Raw genomic sequence first — 23,208 nt, forward strand, 5'->3', positions numbered from 1 at the left:
AATAACTAAAAAAGTGTTGGACTTAGCTAAGAAAAAAAAATCGGATAGGTTGTTGGAAAAGCTAACTGAAAATATGTAGGTTGTTGGAATTGCTAACTACGGTTTGGAGGGACAGGTACGAACAGAGAGGCGAATAGCTATATGAGCGCTGGTGAAGTGGTGCACTACCGTGGCCCACTGCCAGATAGGTGGGAGCTCGGGTAAAATATTATCTCCCGGGCAACAATGAGATACCACCGTTGCTTCCGGCACTTGTCGGAGGCGTAGGAGGGAGAGTCTGTCAGGTTTCGTATCGAATTCCGAACGAATCCGGTTCAGACAAGGTTATAGTGATATAGTGCGAATTCAATATTGATCAAAGAAGTATTTATCAAGTGTGTGTGTTTAGATAGAGGAGCGTATTTAGAGTTAAACCATTAACGACTAAATTTTGTGTGGTGTTTATACGATGGCACCTACAACAAGAGCAGACCGCAATAAGCTGCAGCGGTCACTGACGGACATTGCGTCGTCATTGGTAGTAAGACAGGGCGATAAAGCTATCTGCAACATCAATCCCGCGTCAGGATGTCCATACGTCCAGAGTAGATTTGCCCCTGGCAACTTCATCCGTCACTTTCGTACCGTACATACGGAACGTGCATGTGCAAACAATCTCCTTGCAATTGCCTATCCAATGGAGAAGAAGGAAAGAGTAATTCCTAAGCGTTTAATAGCTATTGACCGGCAGTTACTAATTGCGTCAGCAGTTAAGCTGACGACCTTCCATCATCTTTCTATTTCCTGCTTCGAGTGGGAAGGCTTCAAAGACTTACTGAAACCGATTACAACGACTCTTGGGTGCACTTTGAACCGTGTCACAATGAAATGTCATCTCTCGAAGACTGCCTGTCGTCTAAAAGAAATGTTGATAGATGAGATGAAAGGCAAGCTCGTCTGCTTGAAAATAGATTCTGCTGCCCGACACAATCGCCATATCTTAGGCATCAATGTACAGTATGCCCTAGACGAGCAGGTGGTCATTCGTACCCTTGGTATGATCGAAATCAAAGAAAGTCAAACAGCGGTGTTCTTGAAATCAAAAGTTATGGATACTTTGGCCGACTATGGGCTATCTCTTGAGAACATATTTTCCGTGACATGCGACAATGGGGCTAATATGGTGGCAACGGTTAGAAAATTAAACAATGATACGTACGTAATGCCTACAGAGCAGCAGGCTGATGGTACGAACATAGATGAGCTGGATGAGTCGGATGTGATAGAGGATGATCAACAGTGTGAACGAAACGTTACTGCTGAACTGGCCAATGAACTGTCCGAATAGATTACTCTTGTGAGATGTGCCGTGCATACCTTACAGCTTGCAATACTGGATGTTGTTGATAAATCCGATGAGTCTATCCGAGCCATCACTGCTGTTGCTAGAAAATGTAAGCTGGTGAAGTACCGGTCAGAGTTTGAAAGCTACGACGCTTCATACCCACCCGTCTGGAGTAGGACACGATGGGGTGGTATATTCAAAATGATGGAATCGTTCGTACACCAAAAAAGGTTTTTTAACCAGTTGGCCGATAATTTTCCCGAACTAGACCTTTCCAATCAATGGTCGTTCATTGAGCATTACTATGATACGTTTAAGCCGTTGTACATCTGCACAAAGCAAATGCAAGAGAAGCACGTGTCGTTATCTGACTTCTATATGGCATGGCTGATGGCAACGAGTGAGGTACAGAAAGTTCGCGAAAACTCTTTCAGTCCCCATTTACTTCGGTCGTTGAACAATAGATTGAACGTTTTGCGCCAATTGAAGGCGGTTCAGATGGCATTATACCTGGATCCAAGGTTCAACTATCGAGGTTCTAAAATATTCACGGCTGAGGAAAAAGATAAAATTCAGCAATACATAGTCGATACATGGGAACGTATCTGCCAACTGGGTAAAACACCGGCTAGTACAAGTAGAGAATCGTCAGAGTCTACCGATGATTTTGATCAGTATCTTACGCAAATGTTTGGTGAATCCGTGAATCTTGGTTGCGAGACCGGGTTTCTTCAACAAGTTAAGTCTTTGGACCTAGAGCCACGCCAAAAACATAACTACAACGTGTGGGACCATTGGTTGCGCCATAAGACTACGCACCCAGAGATATATGCAGTAGCAATGGTTGTACTATCCACACCATCGAACCAAGTCTCTGTTGAACGGTCTTTCAGTGCCCTTGCCTTGGTTCTCTCTAATCAACGCACTGGCCTTGGGAAAGATACGTTGGAAAACATTTTACTTATTAAATTAAACAAAGACTTATTCTCCAGGGCGCTGGGAACTGCGTATGATTGGAAGGGCCCAATCGACCCGGTTGACGATGATTCTCAGGAATGAATATGATACCGTTGATGCTCAACTGAATGTCGAATGAGACAAATATTGTCGTCTATCACTGGCTCATCGCCGGGTGATAGGGGGATAACTTTTGTTTACATTTTCATGAAATCAATTTCCAATGATACTGAAAGGGTTCGGCAGTCATGATACTTGTTATGATTCAATTAGCGACAATCGTCGTTGGGTGGACGATGATATATGTGTTGTCTCAATGTAAGCTCGAGTCACCATTGTGATAACGAATTTTTTCAGCACTGTCCGAAAGTGACACCATCCAAAGGATTTTTTTTTTTTTTTTATTCAACAATATATTATAATATTAAGGCACACTGCTTAAGCTCTAAGATGCCAAGGGTATTTACTAATCTTAATTACGACTAACTTAAAACTAGAATAGTATCATTATGTAATGTAGTATCGGGATAGCGGATTCTCGACAATTCAGCTTTCAGCAGGCGAGGTGAATTGAATATTGGGTGAGGGTCTTCCAAATGGCGAATATCCATGTTGGCCGCATCCTTCGGTCCGTGTGGGTCCGCGGGAAACACCCCCAGGCTACGAAGGCCCGGCGGGTGGCCCGCATGCTAGTCATTGACTGGAGCGGTCTTCCGGTGATGGTGATGTTACGGAAGAGAATGAAAAAAAAAGAAGTAAATATTGTGGGAAACGGGGTGAAAAAGGGGTGTGGGAACAAAATGTTTGAAAACGACAGAGATCTAATTAGTTGCCATCGAGATGGTGAAAAACAGGGAAAGGGGAACGAAAAAGTTAGTGACAAAAAAAAAAGATCTTGTTAATTCCAATGAAGATGGTGGACAGGGACGGGGATCGAGAGAATCGGGCGGATGTTAGTGTCGAACCTGTAGGTGAAGATTATATTTTCTGAGTGAGGAATAACACATTACACTTGTATATCAATGTGTTTAAGGTACTGGTATATGAGAAGCATATATGAACTATCCCGAACCATCCAAAGGATTGTTCACAATCGTTATTCCCCACCCGGGAATGGGAACCCGGGGGGGCCCGAAGTTTGCTAAAGATCGAAACCGGGATAACAATCGGATGCTTTAACGGCATGCGTCGGTGTTGTTCATACTTCAGAACCAGAAGAGATAGAACCTTTTTTTATGACGGTTGTAAAATTAGCCAAATCTACGCTTTTCGCATCCTAAGTGCCTGTCGATGTCTGACAAACCCGGGAAAGCGGTTGGCAAAATTTTCCCGTATCATTGGAATTGGAATCCGGTGGGGAATTCCAGGCGGACATATTTCAGAACAATTGCCGTGTCGAATCGACGATTTCTTTGGAATTCCCTATTGGATTGTTAAATAAGTAGAATGAACCGGTTTTTACTTCTTTCTGGCAGGGAATGTCCTGGATTGATGTTCAATTGTTTAGGATATATAAAGATGGTAGTTTCGAGCGAGTTTTGAATCTACCAACTTGAGCTTGAGCCACAAACCGAACGGATTCTTAGAAATAGACTTTTTGTGTCAATTGAAAATCTTCAATTTCGCTGTGTTCATCAATTCAATTCAAGTGATTTATTATGTTTAACTGTTATGGCAAGAGACCCATCCCCGCTCGTAATCTATAAAAAGGAATCTGCTTAGCAGCGTCGGAATCAATTCACACAAACAAAATAATCCAAACAAATTAAAATAAAAATCAATTTAATAGCTTAACGTCGCTATGTTTTTCCACGGTAATGGAAGCTGCCATTCAACGCGTGGCGCGCGAGGTAGCGCAATAAATATAAATAAAAAAAAAAAACGAAATAAGTTGTTTTCCCGACAACCGACGTACGACGACGCCTCTTCCGGTTTGGTATTTTTTTTCCGCGGCACTCCTCTCTGTCTTCCCTGATTCCACCGACAACCGACAGGGGAGAATGGGAAAAAAAATTTTGCCCACCCTCGCATCAGGCATCTATCGTCGGTGGTTGCTCTAGTCCTTCGTTCAGTCCGGTGTTTCAACCCTGGTTGCGGGCGTTTCCGAAACGAGATGAAGATGGAAAAGGAGAGGGAATAAAGTTGTGTTTGGAATGAGCTAAATTTATTTATCAACCGGGTAAACGTTTCTGTTTTTCGCCGAATCGTGGTTGAATCACTGAAGTTGGCGAACGGAGGCTGATCATCGAATCGTAGTCCGTCGCAGTTGATAGTTTTACTGGGCGAAATCTGTGAAAAAGTACAATCATTCGTGAAGTACTGTTTTCGGGAACAGCGAGTGGAATGAGAACCTGGCGAAATGCGATGAATGTAGGTTTAAATAAACTTTTGCCAATCTGGAATGACTTCGGAAATCCTTGTCCCGGAGAAGACAAAAGGAGCAAGTTTTATAATTGTTATTAGTTGGCAGAACTGATGAAGAAATTATTCTTCGAGAATCAATTAAAACTATCGTTCATGTCACAAACAAGTAGACGGTAGATGTTTTATGTTTGTTTTTTTTTGTGCTATGTATCCCTGTAGCCTTCCCAACTGATATTTAAACATTGCATCAATCACTTATTTAACGAAAGGAGAACGACTCAGCAAGTCCTTCGTTGTATGTCACGAAGTTGGTCACTGTCACAGGAATAAGGACTAGATTTCGCCCTAAGCAAGTGATTGAGTCATATAAATATTGTTAAGTTGGTCTGATGAAAATTAGCCAAAAAGGGAAGCATTTTCAAGGTTTACCATGTAAGTTCATGTTCGCAAATATTTCGAGTTTAATGGACATAACAACATTTAGTCAATTGGTGATTTTGGTACCTCAGAAGGAGTGTATCGAAAATAAGCTATTCACAAATTTTTCTTTCAAATTATGATAAAAAACGATATTTTATTCAAACTAAAAGTTGATCTCTTATTGTACGAGGTTAAACTTGAGCATAATGAAAACCGGATGAAATTTAAGTTATTCTCCTTTACGAATTTTCGAACTATTGATCGAACGCTCTTCATCAAGTTTCGGCCAAGTGTTGCATCGCTTTTTTTGGACGCTTGAGAGCAATTTTTTTTTTGAACTCCTGCATGTTCTCAGCTGCCTTACCAGTCTTCTTGAAGACCCTCTCCACGATTGCCCAGTAACGTTCGATGGGTCGAAACTGAGGGCAATTTGGTGGATTGATATTTTTTTCAACGAAATTTATACCCTTTTCCGCAAGCCAATTGAGAATGGTTTTGGCATAGTGAGCCGACGCTAAATCCGGCCAAAACAATGGAGGTGTACTATGGTTCTTATATAAAGTCACTTCTGGAGACACTTAAATCGATAGATTTCTGCGATTATAGTTCCGCTAGTGTGAAAAATGGTTGACTTCAAACCACAGGAACATATTGCTTGCCATACCAGTACCTTTTGACCTAATATCTCCACTTGAAACGATCTGTCCGCATCGCTCACATCCTCCCCAACGATGACAGTAAAGTATTGTGGACCTGGAAGGGTTTTTGAATCCTCTTTTACATAAGTCTCATCGTCCATTAAATCGCATGCATCCAGACACTGCAAAAGACGCGAATACAATTTCCGGACCTTTGTTGCTGCTCGCTTCTTCTGTTCTACACATTGATTCGAGATTTTCTGCTTCTTGTAAGTCTTCGCCTCTTGATACGCTGGATCATTCCGACACTCGTTCCTGCTTTTTTGGCCAAATCACGTATTGACATTGATTTGTTCTTCATGATTAGAGATACAACTTCCTGGTCCAGTTTCGGGTTAGAAGAACCGGGTTTTCTGCCTCTTCCTGGTAGCTCATCCAAAGAATAATGTTCCCCAAACTTATTAATGATAGTTTTAACACTGGCATGATGAATTCCAAACCGCTTCGCCAATTTTCGCATGGTAATACCCTTCCTACTTAGCCATGTGTCCAGAAGCTAAATTTTCACTTCCTTTTCAATACGTGACATTTTGAAAGCGCAGAATTTCAACCGCACAAACAGATAAACAAACGAAAGCTGACAGCCAAACGCATAGCATGTTGTGGTCTGAACATAAAAAACCCTTCTTAATCCACCTAGTGGTGTGATAAAGCCTTTCTCTTCTTTCATAACAGTCTCATGAAAATATGTTTCATACTTTTATTAAATAATTTTGGATACTAATTTTGACACCAATTGATTCAGATTGATTCGAGTAGTTCACAAAAGCATGCTTCAGTGTTTATGTCACACAGTCAGCATCATTTTTCCAAACTAGTGCTTGACATTTGCGTTGCCTATTTGTATGAGAACAGTGATGCTAATCTAAAAAAAGCCTTCTTAGTCCACTTAGTGAAATTTTCATATATCTTGAAAAATCACCATAGGGGGGAGTACATGAAATTTTCAAAATCGAAAAAAAAATTTTGATGCCAAAAGGCTTAGAATTGCATGAAACGTCGAGATTTAGTGTCATCTCGAAAAAATTTTTTTTTGAAAAAATCGACTTTTTGGGACTTAGAAAAAATATGAAAATTTTTCTAAGTCCCAGAAAGTTGATTTTTTCAAAAAAATTTTTTTTCGAGATGACACTAAATTTCGATGTTTTATGCAGTTTTAAGAGTTTTGGCATCAAAAAAAATTTTCGATTTTGGAAATTTCATGTACTCCCCCCTATGGTGCTTTTTCAAGATCGAAAATTGCCAAACCTTTACCACCGGGCAGCACCCCTTAAGCATGTCTTGATCAACGGCCCGACAGTAGCTTTCAAACGAGCCCAAGTTTGTTAAAATCGGATCAGCCATCTCTGAGAAAATTGAGCGCGTTCAAATATCTTCGAAAAGTGCACACACATACACACATACACACACACACACACACACAGACATTTTCCGATCTCGACGAACTGAGTCGAATGGTATATAACACTATGGGTCTCCGAGGCTCCGTTCGAAAGTCGGTTTTTCCAGCAATTCTAATACCTTTCTATAGAGAAAGGCAAAAACAATCACAAATACATGCGTACAACACAAATGTTAGTGGATAGCTTATTTTCGATACACTTCTTAGAACCAAAACCGAACACGCGAACCCAGAATATAGACTCTGTTTGTTTTGTTTTGTATTTGTTTTGTAGCCGACGAAATTACATCAATATACCAAATGTATGCAATTATATCTTTGTACATACTTGCGATACGGATTCTCTTCGCCAAGCTTGTGTTCAAGTTTTGTATGTACGCAGTTATTTTTATAGCATTAAGTTTCTCTACCATTCTGAGATTTCGGTTGAAGTGATAAACTTTATCCCATTATTAATCGAGTTCATCTATCTATATATATAAAATAATATCGAAAAAAGTGTGTGTTGCTAATGTTCTCTGGTATGCGTGGGTCGATCTTAAAATGTTTTTTTTTTTGTTCGAAAGGTGACGTTAATGCGGAGGTTTTAGGCTATAGTACATAAGGAAAATCCTCCGGGAAAGTAGAGAAAAACTAGAAAATTAGTGCGTTTAGAGCAAATTCAGCAACTGCAAGAATCATATGGGTGGTCTATAATGTAAATGAAACTGAAACAAACGTATCCTCAGTAATCCGTTTTAGCTTTATTTATTCGACCAGTTCTACTGTCAAATTTAAAACTGGTATACATTGCAGTTCTATTTTTTCTATATTTGAAACACAGATAAATCGCTGCTGGGGCTGCCAGTTTATTTTGTTACAATTTCTAGATTTAAATTTTAAAACTGACATTAATTATGCATCTAGAACTAGAACACTCCTGAATATGCCCTTAGAATTGGAAATTTTCCACTCAACGCATGCTAGATCTCCGATGATTGTTTGGCGCGTATTGAGTTATGCAATGTTGCTGCCCGCTGGAGAGCAAAATGTGAACACTAGATTATTAATAAAACCGTTTGGCGCCAAACTAGCTGATTTGTATTCAAATTTAACTGAGCATACTTGATTCACGTGTTTCTTTATTTCGTATCACATGTTCAATTAAGTATGGGCACGAAATGCACAGCATACAGGTTTCCATTTTTCAATATATATAATTTGTGTTCAATGCCGTCAATTGGAATTAAATAACGACTGTTAGAAAATAAAGTCATTGACGAGAGCACGTTATTTTATGATTCGTTGTTTTCTTTGTATTTAAAAAATGTGAATCTCTATCTTTACGATGGATGCAGGCGCGTACACAGGGGGGGGGGGTTTTAGGGGTTCAAACCCCCCCCCCCCCCCCGAAACAAAAAATTATAACCCATGGGAAACATTGTGATATAAATTGTACATGTGTTGATTTATCACCATGTTCTAAAACCCCCCCCCCGAAAATTTTCTCTGGCTACGCGCCTGGATGGATGTAATTATTACTACCACAATGCGCTGAGCTTTCATCCAGAGACAACAAGATTGAAGTGTTCAATGGAGTAATTCCGTTTAAATTCGTAGGATGTTTTTTTGGTTTGTTTTTGGCCTAAATTTTACATAAGTATTACCATTGCCCGAAAAGTAAAATTTTGCATCACAAGTTGGGGTCAGTTATGGTCATACTTCTTGAATTTCATTAGATGAACCCAAACACAACTGTTACAAAAAGTAGATTCAATTAATAAATGAAAAAAAAATTGGAGTAAAATGCGAATATAATTTGGTAGAGTAACGGCAACCCTGTTCATCTCAATATGAAAAAAAATAATTGTCAGAGTGAGATCCGATATCTCTGTTCGATCGATGGACTTTAAGAGTAAGTTGAAAATATGTGCATTCGCTTCGTGTTTTCACGTCGCTATAATAGTAGTGTTGAACAATTTGCGAACTATTCTGTCTGTGGTATTGCTTCTTAGAATCGAAATGTTGTATCCGATTTTATCACAATTCGTTGATTCAATGAAATTCGAGCAATCGGTAAAATAATATGGCGACTCTGCTATTGAGATGACTATTTGTACAAAAGGTTTAAGATCATAATCGCAGTTACAAGTGTGCGAAACTCATTTCAAATATCGCTTCATTGGATCGAGTACTTTCAGGCAAATACATTTATTGCAAATCCATTCACATTCAGCATCAATAATAGATACTTGATACCTATGGAGATTTTGTGCGTATTTTTCTCAAAGTGACCTTCAAATTTTAGAGATTGTTTCAAATTTCAAGTACGGTTATTCATTTGAGCCCAAACGTCTTCATTTGACCCAGATACGATCCAAATTATATATACCCGTTCGAGACGTCTTTTTTGCCTATTTTTCTCTAAACATCGGTTTTTGCAGAGTACTTCGAAATTTCAATTTATTATGTGGCTATAAACAGTTCCGTACAGTATACTCTAACCAACACTTCTGTCGCTTTTACTGACATCGTCGAACGGGATTTGAGAATCATCACGTTGATATATTTTTCCTCTTTGAAACGATTCATCAATTTTCTCACAAACTGAAAAGTTTCGGCGATCGAATTAAAAACAATTGTTGGCTCATTTTATCATTTACCTTCATTGATCGCGAACAATCATGACCACATTCTTCTGAAACCATCTTTCACATAGGTCGTTTGATTATTTTGATTTTGTGAGTTTAGTGAGTTCTCCTAAACAGCTGTAGATGCAGAAATAAGGGGAACAAGTGCCAAATGCACAAAAACAAATGTGTAACGTACAAGAACAGGTCTAGAAAGTACAGAAACGCGTACAGACATGAGAGAAACAAACATTGAAAATACTAGAACAAGTGCAGAGAGGACAGGAACATGCTGTAGAGAAAGCACAGGAACAAACACAGAGTACTGAAACAGATGTAGAAACTGATACATACAATTCAGAATGAAGAGCAGAAAGTACAGGAACAGGCTCAGAAAGTATAACAATAAATACAGAAAGTAAAGAAGCAAATGCAGAAAAAAAGTTCAAAGTTAAAATGTTAATGGCAAATGTTATCGAGGGAACAATTCCAATGGCTCCCAATGATATGTCATTTAAATTTAAACGTCATTTTCCCATTTATTTAGCTTTTATGTTACCGTCAATAAAGCACAAGGGTAATCATTAGGAGTTTCTGTCATGAAGTGTGAGTTTTTACATGGAAAATTGTTGTTTACCGAAAATGGGGAAACAAAAAATGTTTTTTATCGCAGAACAGTTATTCTCAACCTGTGGCTCAGTCTTTTTGACAATAACCATTAAAATTGATTGAAAGTAGTTTTGATTTATTTAAATCTGATCTAATATTATTGCGCTACTAAGTGTGCAGGGGTCCGCTAGTCTTGTATAAATTAAAAATTAGCACTCAAAATTTACCCTTGTAGCAGCAAATTTCTCAGGCGAAAACGACATAGCATGGAAATTCATCAGAACTCACATGACATAAGATCAGAGCATGCAACTTTAAGCTTCAAATCGTGTTATGGCACTTTTTGTATTGCTAGCTATAATTTCGCTTATATTTATAGATTCGCGTGCTTCCAACAGCTTCGCTTTTGCATCGATTGACCAATCAGAGCGATGCTTTCCGTTTGATATATCACTTACTTCACGCTTAAAAATAGTTACTAAAAAATGAGTAAGATCCCACTCATCTACAGAAAAAGTGGAACCTTAATTACTCAAATTTGAGCTCTTCCACTGAAAACGATGTTTGGGTAAAATCTACTCATTTAATGAGTAATGCTTTATTTGTACATGTGCCAAAAATAGAGTAATTAGTACTCAAATTTTGAGTAAAATTTTATTTCAAATTGATTAAATTTAATTTAATTAATTGTAGCATTTACGCTATATAAGTACAGTATGAATAACTCAAGACGAATCGCAAATTGTGTTATTGCTACTAATACTTTACTTTTTTATCTCTGGGAGCTTTTATTATTTCTACCTCTGGAAGTGAGACATCCCTCCGTAAATTTGCGGGAATTCAATTTTTTTCTATTGATTCCTGCCAAGGAAAGTTTTGATTTAAAAAACATTGGATTTGTTATTCTCGATAAATAATGATCTGCATGAATGTTTTCCGGAATTGGTTCTTCATTATTATCAACCATCATTGGTTCGTGAATAATCGATTGGCATTTCCTATATGACGTTTCAGGCTTTTAAATCTTTGGTGTCGTGAACCACACTCGGCGCACACGAAAGATTGGTCTGATTTTCAGCTGGTATTCAAATTATGGCTCTTTGAATTCTTTCGCGTGTCCATGAATTGTCATGCCACAACCTTTTTAATATGGCTCGAATACCCTAAAAACGAACTCCTTATTCTAGATTTCAAAATTATTTCGAAAATTTCGAAAATTTCCTCGCCGTTTTAGCGTCAATTTCATTAAAGATTTTCTGCATTGTATTATTGCAGCCATAGAAATTTCCACTAAATTACCAACGAAATTAACCACAGATACGTAATTTGAGCAATAGAAAATAGAAAACGATATCACAAAATTTTTCGTTCGATTCTTCGACAGATCACTGAAATAGTAATCTTAGAATGATTCGATACGTAAAACTCAAGTTTAGAGTAAAAATTACTCATAATAATCACGGGTAACTACTCAAATTTTGACGTTTCCATGTATCATTTGAAAAAAAGTAACTAGTACTCAAAATCTGAGTAACTTTTTCTAAGCGTGTTCTTCAAAACCGTCGTCTACGTTAGGAAAATCCGGTATGTCGGAAATTTTTAGCATACAAAATAGGACACTGTTAGCTATTAATCAACATTTCAATGATATATAATTGAAAATACATGGCTATGATCATTCATATCAATACGTAAGAGAGTTTCCAATCAACTGGTGAAATAATATTACTGATTGAAACTAAACTGACTGAGCTGGAAGTGTTCAAAAGTTGACCACATTTCTAATTGTATTTAATCTTGAAATTATAATTTGCACCCCCATATAGAAAACAAAGATGTGTTGCACATCAAAAAAATCCTAAATCCGACTAAATTTTTTTAACACAAACCGATCAGTGCCCGTTGAAAATGAAAAAAAATCGGCACCCGTATCCGACCCGAACCCAAAATATATATATACAGTGGGGTCTCGTACAACGCGGATTCGGTTTTGCCGGTATTCGTTGTTACCGGATTCGTTATTGCCGGATAACCGCGATAAACGGGACCCAGAGCATATGGGATTTCGACTGATTGGGGCTGTCAACGGTTATCTCGCTTCGGTTGACAGATAGAGCCACATAATCTTCGGCAAACTTGTTGTAGATACTTAGACCAACAATTTAGTGTAGTTTGACAGACAATTAGTTGAGAACTGCTCCGCTAGGGGCGCTTTGAAAAATACATGACATAAATCATTCGCTTAACACAGACAAAACGATTTGAGCTTCAAGTAACTCGCAAATTATAGTATTTTGAAGAATGCGGGAATTCAAAGTTTGTCAAACAGCAAAAGTATTAACTCGGACTTACGGACGGTTTATAAACTGGTTAGAAGGTTGATAAAAGCTTGTGTGTGATAATTTAAGAGCAGTGTATCCTCCTCAACATTGCTTGGCATATCAAAAAGTATTCGATAATGTGAACAGTATTCGAAAAAAGGTTGCGCTATTGCGATCATGATAACTTAGAAAGCTATTTTTTGGAAAAAATATATTTGTTTGTTTCGTGATTTATACTAGTTGACGGTAGAGATTTCTTCTACAATGCTTGTGTAGGAATTAATAGCTGTCTGGTCGCGGACAAACTTAATAAGAAATATGATTACTTTTATGGGATTTCTCAAGTTTAGAAATATGCGGTTTCTATATAGTTTTCTGAATTTTTCTGTTTGCTAAAATAGCTGTTATTTCAGAGGATTCGCAAAATGATGCAAACTTATGTGCTTCCCTCCGTCATAAAATGATTTTGTGTCATGCGATTCTCTAACAAATCTACTAAGCTTACATCCTACGCGACGCTATCGTAACTGTGTTAGTGTGTTTCTGCAGAATTACTTTCTCGCATACATACTACTATATATTAGTTGAGTCGCGTTGGAAGCTAGAATATAAAAACAACTACAGTGCAAAAGAAAGAACGATCGTAGGTTCTTTCTTTCGTTTCATTTGGTTGTGTTAGAGACGTGAATATGTAATTGATTCCTATAAATACGTTGTAGCTAACTTTCTGATCATCCAGTGAAATCAAGCAGATAGGGCATTTTAGGGGCGTGAAAAAAAACCTGGAACGGGAAAAATCCAATTTTCATTGATTTTCCTTTACCAATGGTCTGCTACAAAGTTTTTGAATCAATTTACGAACTTCACAGCTCGAAGTAACCGAAGTAACTTTTTTTCAGGTTTGGTATTTGGAGTGTTCATAATGTAGCTAATCCACGTGCTTTAAAAAATTTGCAGCGTTCGAATCTCCCAGTACACTTCCGAAGCAATAAAAAAGCCTGGAAGACTCGAGAAATTTTCCAAGATTGGGTGCAAAACTGTTTCATTCCCGAGTTAGAACAATTTTGCTTAAATCGCAACATCGGATTCAAGGCTCTCTTATTGTTGGATAATGCCCCTTCTTATCCACCCGATTTTAATCATCCAAACATAAAATTTTTGTTCATGCCACCAAACACGACGTCTATTCTACAGCCTTTGGATCAGGGAATAATTCGAAATTTCAAGCCGTATTATGTTAAAGAAAGCTACAGGCAATTTTTACAAATTTTCTGAAAAATATAATCTGTCATTAATCGGTTCGTGGAAAAAAATTTATCTCAAGAATTGCTTTGATTCCATTCAATCAGTTTTAGTTCAAATTAGGTCATCAACGTTGGAATATTGCTAGAAAAAACTTTTTTTTTAATCCTGGTATACAAATGGATGATTTTCATAACGAAAGAATAATTTCTGAAATTAAGGATTTCGGTGAAAAGATGGGTGCTAAACATCTTTCTCGTGAGGAAATTGATGACATCATTGCTGATAAATTGATTACGGCAGAAGAAATTGTCACTGATGTTGATCCAGATACAGATGATATAGACGAAATTATTATTCCACAACCAAGCACTGACGAAATCAACTCAAAAATTTGGCTACTCAACGAATTGGAGAACTTTTGTTCGTTGGATATCAACATCGAACGACGAGAACAAATGCAACACATCCTTAGACAATCTAATACACAACTAAAGAACTTATTGATTGAATGGAAGAACGATCATAGTGAACAAAACTAACCACAAATATAACTTACTGTACGATTAATAATTTGAATAATATCTTCATTTTCGACTATTTTTGATACTATTTGTTATTCAAATAAATTCAACCTTCCACAACAATTCCTAAAACTAACATAAGCCAATGATTTTAAATTAATTAATCCTTTCAAAGTTCTGGCTAATACCAAATTCCCGCAGAAACAGTTCGATTTTTTTCTCAAATTGATGCGGTCTCACTAGAATGGTTTTGTATGGATCAAAATAATTCGTAAATTCTTTTTATCGCAAACGCTCAACAGTCGAATTCGAACATATCGTTTCCCGAAATGCTTTCGAACGAAATTGGACCGTAGAGGATTTGAGAGTCCTGTTGTAAACAAAACTTAATTTTGAGGATAACATCAAACACATAATTTTCGAAGTACTAGGGTTTACATTTAGTATCATAAAGGCCTTTAAAAACATAAAGACCTTATCATAAAGACCTTTAAACTTTTACGTTTAGTATCTTAAAGACCTTTAAACTTTTCGGTTTTTGCTTCTTATCAGTTCACCGAAATATGTCTTTGGTCGTTTACATAGCAGCTTTTGTTATAATCTCGAATTGGTTATCCGCACTTGTTTCAAAAACTGAATTTATAGATTTACTGCCTGATGAAGAGTTTGACTATGGAATTTTCGCTCCATTGGGCTTTTCCCTGTTCAATAAAATAGGTTTAATTCAATTAAAAAATAAAATGAAACTATATAAGCAATATATGTCCCATTTTATGTACTTAACATTATATAATTGTATAAATAATCAAAACATTAAGTATGAAATACAAGTTTTCACTCTATCAAGTTCCTCAGATTTCAGATGTCGATAGCTTATTCATCCTAATAATTTAGTAACTTACTAACGCCTTCTAGAAAAACAGTTCAAAATCTGTCTCTCCTTCATCAACTTATTCAAAAACTGATCGATAAGATCACTCTCATAAACAAGTATGGTATTCAGTTACAGAACATCACATTGTAGATACAATAAGAGCTGTTTCATCAATCGTTCAATAGATATTGGAACCTTAAAACACCTTCTCGAAGAAACCATCTTAATAAGTCAACATGATTTTGAGTTGCAGGAATTTCGAACGCTGAATTGCGCACAACTGTCAGCCATGCGAGAAATTTCAATTACTGTTCACACCATTTGATCTGTTTTGACCTCCGGAACATTCTTTCCGAAAATACCGACACCACCGAAAGTACAATATTCGCGATATTCCATGTTCAAACTGTTTTTCTATTGTGAACATATCAAACTACACTAAATTGTTGGTCTAAGTATCCACAGCAAGTTTGCCGAAGATTGTATAGCTCTATCTGTCAACCGAAGCGAGATAATCGTTCACAGCCCCAATCAGTCGAAATCCCATATGCTCTGGGTCCCGTTTATCGCGGATTCGTTTTTCACGCCCCCGGTGTACCGCGTTATACGAGACCCCTCTGTATATATATTTTCCTGTACTTTTACCCGAATCCGAACCCGACGGGTATTGATCGGGTTCGGGTTCGGAATGGAATTCGGGTACTAATACCCGAAGAGACTTTAGGATTTTACAAACTTTCCTTTGAATCTAAGCTTGTGAGAATTGTTTAATGTTTATCTGAAAAAAAATAGTTTTCATCAATACTCGTCCCTCCGGGCTCCGGAACAAAAACCAGATTTGAAAGTGATTGCTTAGCCTTTCTGTATGTAGTAGACGGAAAAGTCAATAATCTCCTCGCTGATTTTTTTTATCATTGATGAGCCATTTTTTGAGACTTGTAAACAGATGCTAGTTTGAGGGTGCCGAATCGGATCAGTCAGCTTAATGTGGAATCAAGTGGAACCCTACATCATGGCATGGCAGCCGTGGTTGCGATGAACTTGGGGAAACAATTTTTTTTTGTATACATTGCAATTGACGACGATTTTGATCTCAAACAATAGTAAACAATAGTATCAAACAACAATATCTCAATTGATAGTACCTATTAGCTCTCTCCGGACAGTACCAGCCTAGATGCCGTGTGGAATCCGGCGGAAAAAAATGAACCAAGAATAGATCCACTGGGTTCCTGCTACCATGTCGTAAAAGGCGATAATTGCAGGAATTTCTTTTTCCTTTCAGTTATCAGATATTTTCAATGTTTCACTTCTGATTACTCTATTTTACTAAATTATCTCTTCATTCAACCTGTCAATTTCCGTCTAACTTCGAAAAAAAGATTTATTTGGAATGTTTTCTTCTTCCATTTTATTGATTGTCTGTCAGCATTATAAATTGAATGATAAAAAAATAAATAATCTAAAACTATTGCGCAAATTCGTTGATATTACAAAGCTAATAACAGAGATAACAGATATCGATATATTGAACACGTAGTAAAAAAACACTTGATATTGATATTTCAAACAATAAATTAAGATTTTTCTCGGTAGCCGGCTGCCCAGATCAACCAATGTAACCAAATAATAATTTTAATAAGGAATTAAAATAATAAAGCGAAAATAATAAAGAATAATAAATAATGATTTTATAACAACTGTTTAGAATATGTCAATGCAATGAAACAACTATTTTATCTAAATCCTATTCACTCGTTTATTTTGTAACACGTAATTTCATTTATAAAAACGTGCTTAATCCACCTATCAGTGAGATGATACCTTTTTTTATCAATCCGCATGTGTTTTTTTCATGAATATTGTTCGGTTTTCATGACATTATTTTAATGACCGTCGTTTTAAGCTGCAATTTGACATTTTAATTACTCATTACTCTATCTAAAAAGGTTACAATCGATTAAACTTTTCATGATATGTCGAAGTGAGTTCCACTTTAGAATTTACGGTAATTTAAGGTACTTCCAGAGCCGGTATTCAGGAACCAGCATAAACCAAACCGATTCGTATGGCCATATGACGAATAAATTGCAATAGTTTTGAGTCCAACTTTCAAGCTTTTCGGGATTATCATCTTCTATATCGGTTTGAATTTTAAAAATTCATCCTCCTGTAATTCCAGAATCGGAAGTCAGCATTGAATAAAATTAATTAATTTTGTGTGGGACTATAAGTTTATTTTAATTTGAATTTTTTTTTTTCTGAAATTCGATTTGGCTTTATTTGAGAAAACGATTGAGCTTTGAGAAACGATTCGATACTTGAGCCGGAATTCGAAAATCGGTGTAGCCGAAGTCAGACAAATTCACCTGATTAGTTTACATTTATTTCAATATGTTTAAAAATCAGTATAGACATCTTTGAGAAATCGTAGTACGAGTTAAATTGTTGGGTGCCTTCCGAATCGAAAACTGAATACCACTAAAACTGAAATAAGTTTATTTGGTTGTCGACTATTCAAATCAACAAATCTTAGATGATTCTTAGATATCATTTGAATCTTAGATCGGTTCAGCCATCTACGAGGAAAATAAGTTACACAATTTTAATTTCGTTTCACATATCATCCTGTAGTTCCGGAACCAGAAGTCGGATCCAAACATAATTCAGGAACCTTGTTTAGGAGCATACGAATTTTCATATGAATCTGAGTTTATAGAAAACGGTTGAGTCATCTTCGAAAATAAGGTAAAAAATTGAGTGAAATTATTTGTCACATACGCATTTGCTGATCTCGACGAACTGATTTAAATGGTATATGGGTGTTTTGTTCTTCCAGCATTTATTGCTGTAAGCAGTTTAAATCAATATAATTATAAAATTGTTCAGAATTCGGAAGTACTGCCATCTTTCCAATATGTCATATTCGAACGATTATGTTGCCAAAAACGAACCGTGCTAAAATTGGTCCGAGGCAAAATGTCATGAAAATTAATGCTGTTCACAGTCTTTTTGGTACTTAGAAACTATTGTATGTAACAGTATAAAAAATCGTGTTTTACGTTGCTCCCAAGCCTTTCTTTGCCATACAGCGCTCAGAACTTCTACTGCTGGAATATGGGGGAAAAGTCGCTTACACAAAACATTCGATATCTCCGTTAAAAATGGACGGATTTTAACAAACTATGGCTTGTTGGATAGCTATTACCGTGCGGAATCTAAGTCTGAAAACATATTCTGTTTTCAAGGTCAATTGTGACAGATACTGTCATATACTGATACTGATACGGTCCAGCCATCTCTGAGATCTCGTCCTCTTAGTTGACTACACACATACAGACACATACACATACACACACACACAGACATTTGCTCAGTTCGTCGAGCTGAATCGATTGGTATATGACATTCGGCCCTCCGGGCCTCGGAAAATTTTTCGAAAGTTTGAGCGAATTCTATACCTATTTTTTATATATATATATAAAAAAAAGGTAAAACTAGGTAAGTTTTTATTCGTTACGCGATAGTATTGCGAATCTTTCTTTAGTTTACTCGAATAAGAGCTGTGAATCAAGACTTTCCGGGACTTCAATAGGATATAAGATATTGTTGAAACGTTCACTCGGGATGTCAATAAGTTTAGTGGTGCTTCCGTGCATCTTGAAACCGGAACATACTGAGTCGCGCGCGAATAATACCAATACTGAAATTTTTACTAACAAATATCCTTCTCCCGTGACACTTGTGGAGTGCGCAGTAGTATATACGGCCTCTAGTAACAACAAGTGTTGGACTAACATCTCTTCCCATTCCTTAGACGATCTACGTTCGGGCCTGGCCGGCGCCGGTACTGATCAATGAATTCTGGGATTACCAGAAGATGCACATTGAAGGATGATTTACCAGTCCCAGGATGGATCATCTAGAAACTCCCTGTACAATTTCAGCTAATCCCGATCAGTAACGGAGTAGCAACCAGGGGTGGTCGCTCAAGCTCAAGCTCAAGCTCAAACAATGTACAGCAATACGAAAAGTATGCCATGACAATACCGAAAAAAAACGTTGTCATGTTCTATTCACTTCGGAGCACACGCGCCGGGCTTAGTTTTGTTGTCGAACACTCATTCTATTCGACGAGTTTTATCAAAAGCAAATACAGCCAAACACGATTCTGAAGTGCGCTCGCGATCAGACAAAATACTCCATAATGGAAGCCGCAACGATTTCTCAGAGGCAATTGTGACGTTTTTCATTAACTTAGATTCGAATCGGTCGCTATTGCATTTGGATCACAATATTATGCAACTTTTGATGATATGCGAACTGTTTTGATTACGAGTAAATTTTTTGCTTTGGTTAAGTATTTTTTTCTGCGAATTTTTGCTACTACCAATTGCTTTCTCGTGCATTCTTCAGATTCATTTTCAAACAGTCTGCCTAATCAAAGCTACTCTAACCGAAGTGACTCACTCAACTCAATCTTCAAGGTCCAGCGCCAGCCAAGTGGCCAGTGCCATTACTGGAAAGAGTCACTTCCGGGGGAATCAAAAACCATACAAGAAACCCTCTTATTACGACAACATCCTTGGAGACCTTCGTTAGGCTAAATGCCACTTTTGATGCATATTGCCATGGTTTTCCCTGTCATCGTGAGTGGTCAAATGAATGGATATAAATTGCTGATGGTTGAAAATGATAGCCCATGACTATCCACTAGACAGGCCTTACTTCGAAGCCGAAGTAGCAGTGGCAGGTCTTTCCTTCGTCTTGTTCATGTCGCAGCTGGGTACCGCACGGACGTGATCAGACTAGTCTGCAGAAAATATATAATAAAATATTTTTGCTGCAGTTGCACTGGTTGTGAACATACAAATTCACGAGTTGGCACTTTTTACCCTTCCATAGATTCCCTCTTCCCCCGTTGGATTTCCCGTTCCCGGCAACTTCAGGTAGTACTTGATTTTTTGTACATGTTTGATCTTTCTGTTTGCAACTTGACGACAAAAGCCCGTGCCGGTTCAGTCGAAATCCTTGCAGCGATTCTGTTGCTTTCAGTTCATTTAGTCGACTCAATAATTCAATCGAATGGAGTCCAACCATTTCCGTCACTTACATCCACTCGTGCAGTAGCTCTATCAACACATTTCCTCGTTCGCGCAAAGGATTTGTCACCGTCGTCTGTTTCAATTATGTGAGGGCACTCGGGGCGGACGGACCAGCGGAGTAAGTGTGTGTGTGTGTGTATGTATGCTACTTCCGAGCCAGGGCACTCTGCCGGGGCAGTTTCCGCATTAGGATGTTGTGCTATCCGGGTACGAGTAGTGCTCTCGAGGGGCTCATCATTGCCAGTGTGGGCGGCACCGGGTAGAACCGGTCTCGGATCAGCTCACCGACTCACCACGTTTTTCATAGAGAATATAATAAAAAGCACCCAAGAATTACAGGAAAAGAAAAAGAAAAAAAATGTGTGCAAAGCTGAGTGCACAAGTGACATCTACTTTATCACTTTGCGAATTTGTGTCATCGAGCGGCAGCTTTTTCCCTTCAGTCATACACATGTGTGTGTGTGTGTGAGGGTGTGTAGTGGATTCGGAGCAAATTTTGCCCTGTATTTCGGTGGATGAATTTGTCACACTTAGTATTTGGAGTCTTGGAGTTAGCGGTAGTGCAGTCCGAAACGGAATCTCAATGAAGAATGGAGCCGGCATTCGAGCTATGTTATTTCTGTGTGCGGCCGGAAATTTTGTTACCCACTGAAAAGCGAGAATCAGATTTGAGACCGCAAATTTTAAACATTTTTCTTGACAAGTCACATTCGTTGAGTCGAACAGCGTAGCTGGGCTACCGCTTGAGAAGGAAGTTAGTGAAAAACGAAAAAAAAAATTCTGATTTGACCGGAAATTAGCAGTGGCAGCAGCAGAACATCATTTATCAAATTCAAAGAAAATTCTATTCTATATTGAATGAGACACAAAATGATTCGGTTTCCACAATTCGAACATTGCTTTTGATTGAATACAGTCAAGAGTCTTTACCCTTGATATGAATTGATCTAACGATTAATCATCGAGCAGCTCAGTCAAGACTGAAAGAAACACAACAAATCATCAGTGAAACCAAACATCGAAAGACAACTGCAACTGCAACCGAATCTATGCGTTCGAACTCGTTCCGATTGTTTGACAGGAAGTTTCTTCTGCATCTTATTTGCTTAGTTAGTCTCCCCACAAAGCCATTCCACTCGAAATTGCTTTTACCGGAGTCAGTGCCTGGTACGAAAGACAAACTACTGCGATTTATTCTCTCGAAAGTCCAACTAACCTACCGGAGACACAGATTGACTTGGTCAGGCCCAGTGTAATGAATCAATGGTTCACCATCGCCGTATTGTACGCGTTAAACAAAGCACACACATACACACTCATAATGTTACATGTGTGTTGGTCTCCAGTCTTATCTCAATTGCGGTTGAGGCATTGTCTGCTCGAAATAGCAGCTTTTTGTAGTCGTTTTTCAGAAGATCGATGTCCTCGGTCCGTTCAATCTGTGCAAAGGTTAACTTTGGGGTTTGGGCGAATGGTGTTTCATCTTATGGCGATAAATTGTTTCGTGAAAATAAATGCCTTGTAATTTTGTGCACTGTTGATCATTGATTTTCGTTTGCAGCTTCATGGTGCTTCTGAATGAGAAAACTGCACGATTTCGGGGAAAAATGCAAATGGTTGATTGTTTATCGGAGTAGAAATAAAAGGTTTCTTGATCATTTATCAATCATCAATCATCAATCATCAATCATCAATCATTTTAGGCATTTAAGGCATTTTAGGCATTTTAGGCATTTTAGGCATTTTAGGCATTTTAGGCATTTTAGGCATTTTAGGCATTTTAGGCATTTTAGGCATTTTAGGCATTTTAGGCATTTTAGGCATTTTAGGCATTTTAGGCATTTTAGGCATTTTAGGCATTTTAGGCATTTTAGGCATTTTAGGCATTTTAGGCATTTTAGGCATTTTAGGCATTTTAGGCATTTTAGGCATTTTAGGCATTTTAGGCATTTTAGGCATTTTAGGCATTTTAGGCATTTTAGGCGTTTTAGGCATTTTAGGCATTTTAGGCATTTTAGGCATTTTAGGCATTTTAGGCATTTTAGGCATTTTAGGCATTTTAGGCATTTTAGGCATTTTAGGCATTTTAGGCATTTTAGGCATTTTAGGCATTTTAGGCATTTTTTATCGTTTGGGCATTTTAGGCATTTTAGGCATTTTCTGTCATTTTCTGTCATTTTCTGTAATTTTCTGTCATTTTCTGTCATTTTCTGTCATTTTCTGCCATTTTCTGCCATTTTCTGTCATTTTCTGTCATTTTCTGTCATTTTCTGTCATTTTCTGTCATTTTCTGTCATTTTCTGTCATTTTCTGTCATTTTCTGTCATTTTCTGTCATTTTCTGTCATTTTCTGTCATTTTCTGTCATTTTCTGTCATTTTCTGTCATTTTCTGTCATTTTCTGTCATTTTCTGTCATTTTCTGTCATTTTCTGTCATTTTCTGTCATTTTCTGTCATTTTCTGTCATTTTCTGTCATTTTCTGTCATTTTCTGTCATTTTCTGTCATTTTCTGTCATTTTCTGTCATTTTCTGTCAATTTCTGTCATTTTCTGTCATTTTCTGTCATTTTCTGTGATTTTCTGTCATTGTCTGTCATTTTCTGAAAATTTCTGTCATTTTCTGTGATTTTCTGTCATTGTCTGTCATTTTCTGTCATTTTCTGTAATTTTCTGTCATTTTCTGTCATTTTCTGTCATTTTCTGTAGTTTTCTATCATTTTCTGTCATTCTTGCCGTTTATTGTAATTTTGATCATTTTT

The 23,208-nt window shown here is 37.5% G+C and overlaps 2 protein-coding genes across 4 annotated transcripts in view; both read right to left on the reverse strand.

Moving 5' to 3' along the window:
* Window positions 1–23,208, reverse strand: part of LOC131427979 (zwei Ig domain protein zig-8-like) — a 530,197-nt gene that overhangs the window by 479,047 nt on the left and 27,942 nt on the right. The gene's annotated exons all lie outside the window — the stretch shown is intronic.
* On the reverse strand, window positions 22,157–22,561 carry LOC131428615 (uncharacterized). The gene has a single exon (XM_058592661.1). The coding sequence runs from the start codon at window positions 22,559–22,561 to the stop codon at window positions 22,157–22,159; it is 405 nt and encodes a 134-aa protein (XP_058448644.1).

This window comes from Malaya genurostris, chromosome 2 (genome assembly GCF_030247185.1).
Source record: "Malaya genurostris strain Urasoe2022 chromosome 2, Malgen_1.1, whole genome shotgun sequence".
In the NCBI taxonomy this organism is placed as follows: Eukaryota; Metazoa; Arthropoda; class Insecta; order Diptera; family Culicidae; genus Malaya; species Malaya genurostris.

Coding starts and splice junctions, on each gene's coding strand:
- LOC131428615 (XM_058592661.1), bottom strand. CDS start 22,561: ATGCCTAAAATGCCTAAAATGCCTAAAATGCCTAAAATGCCTAAAATG.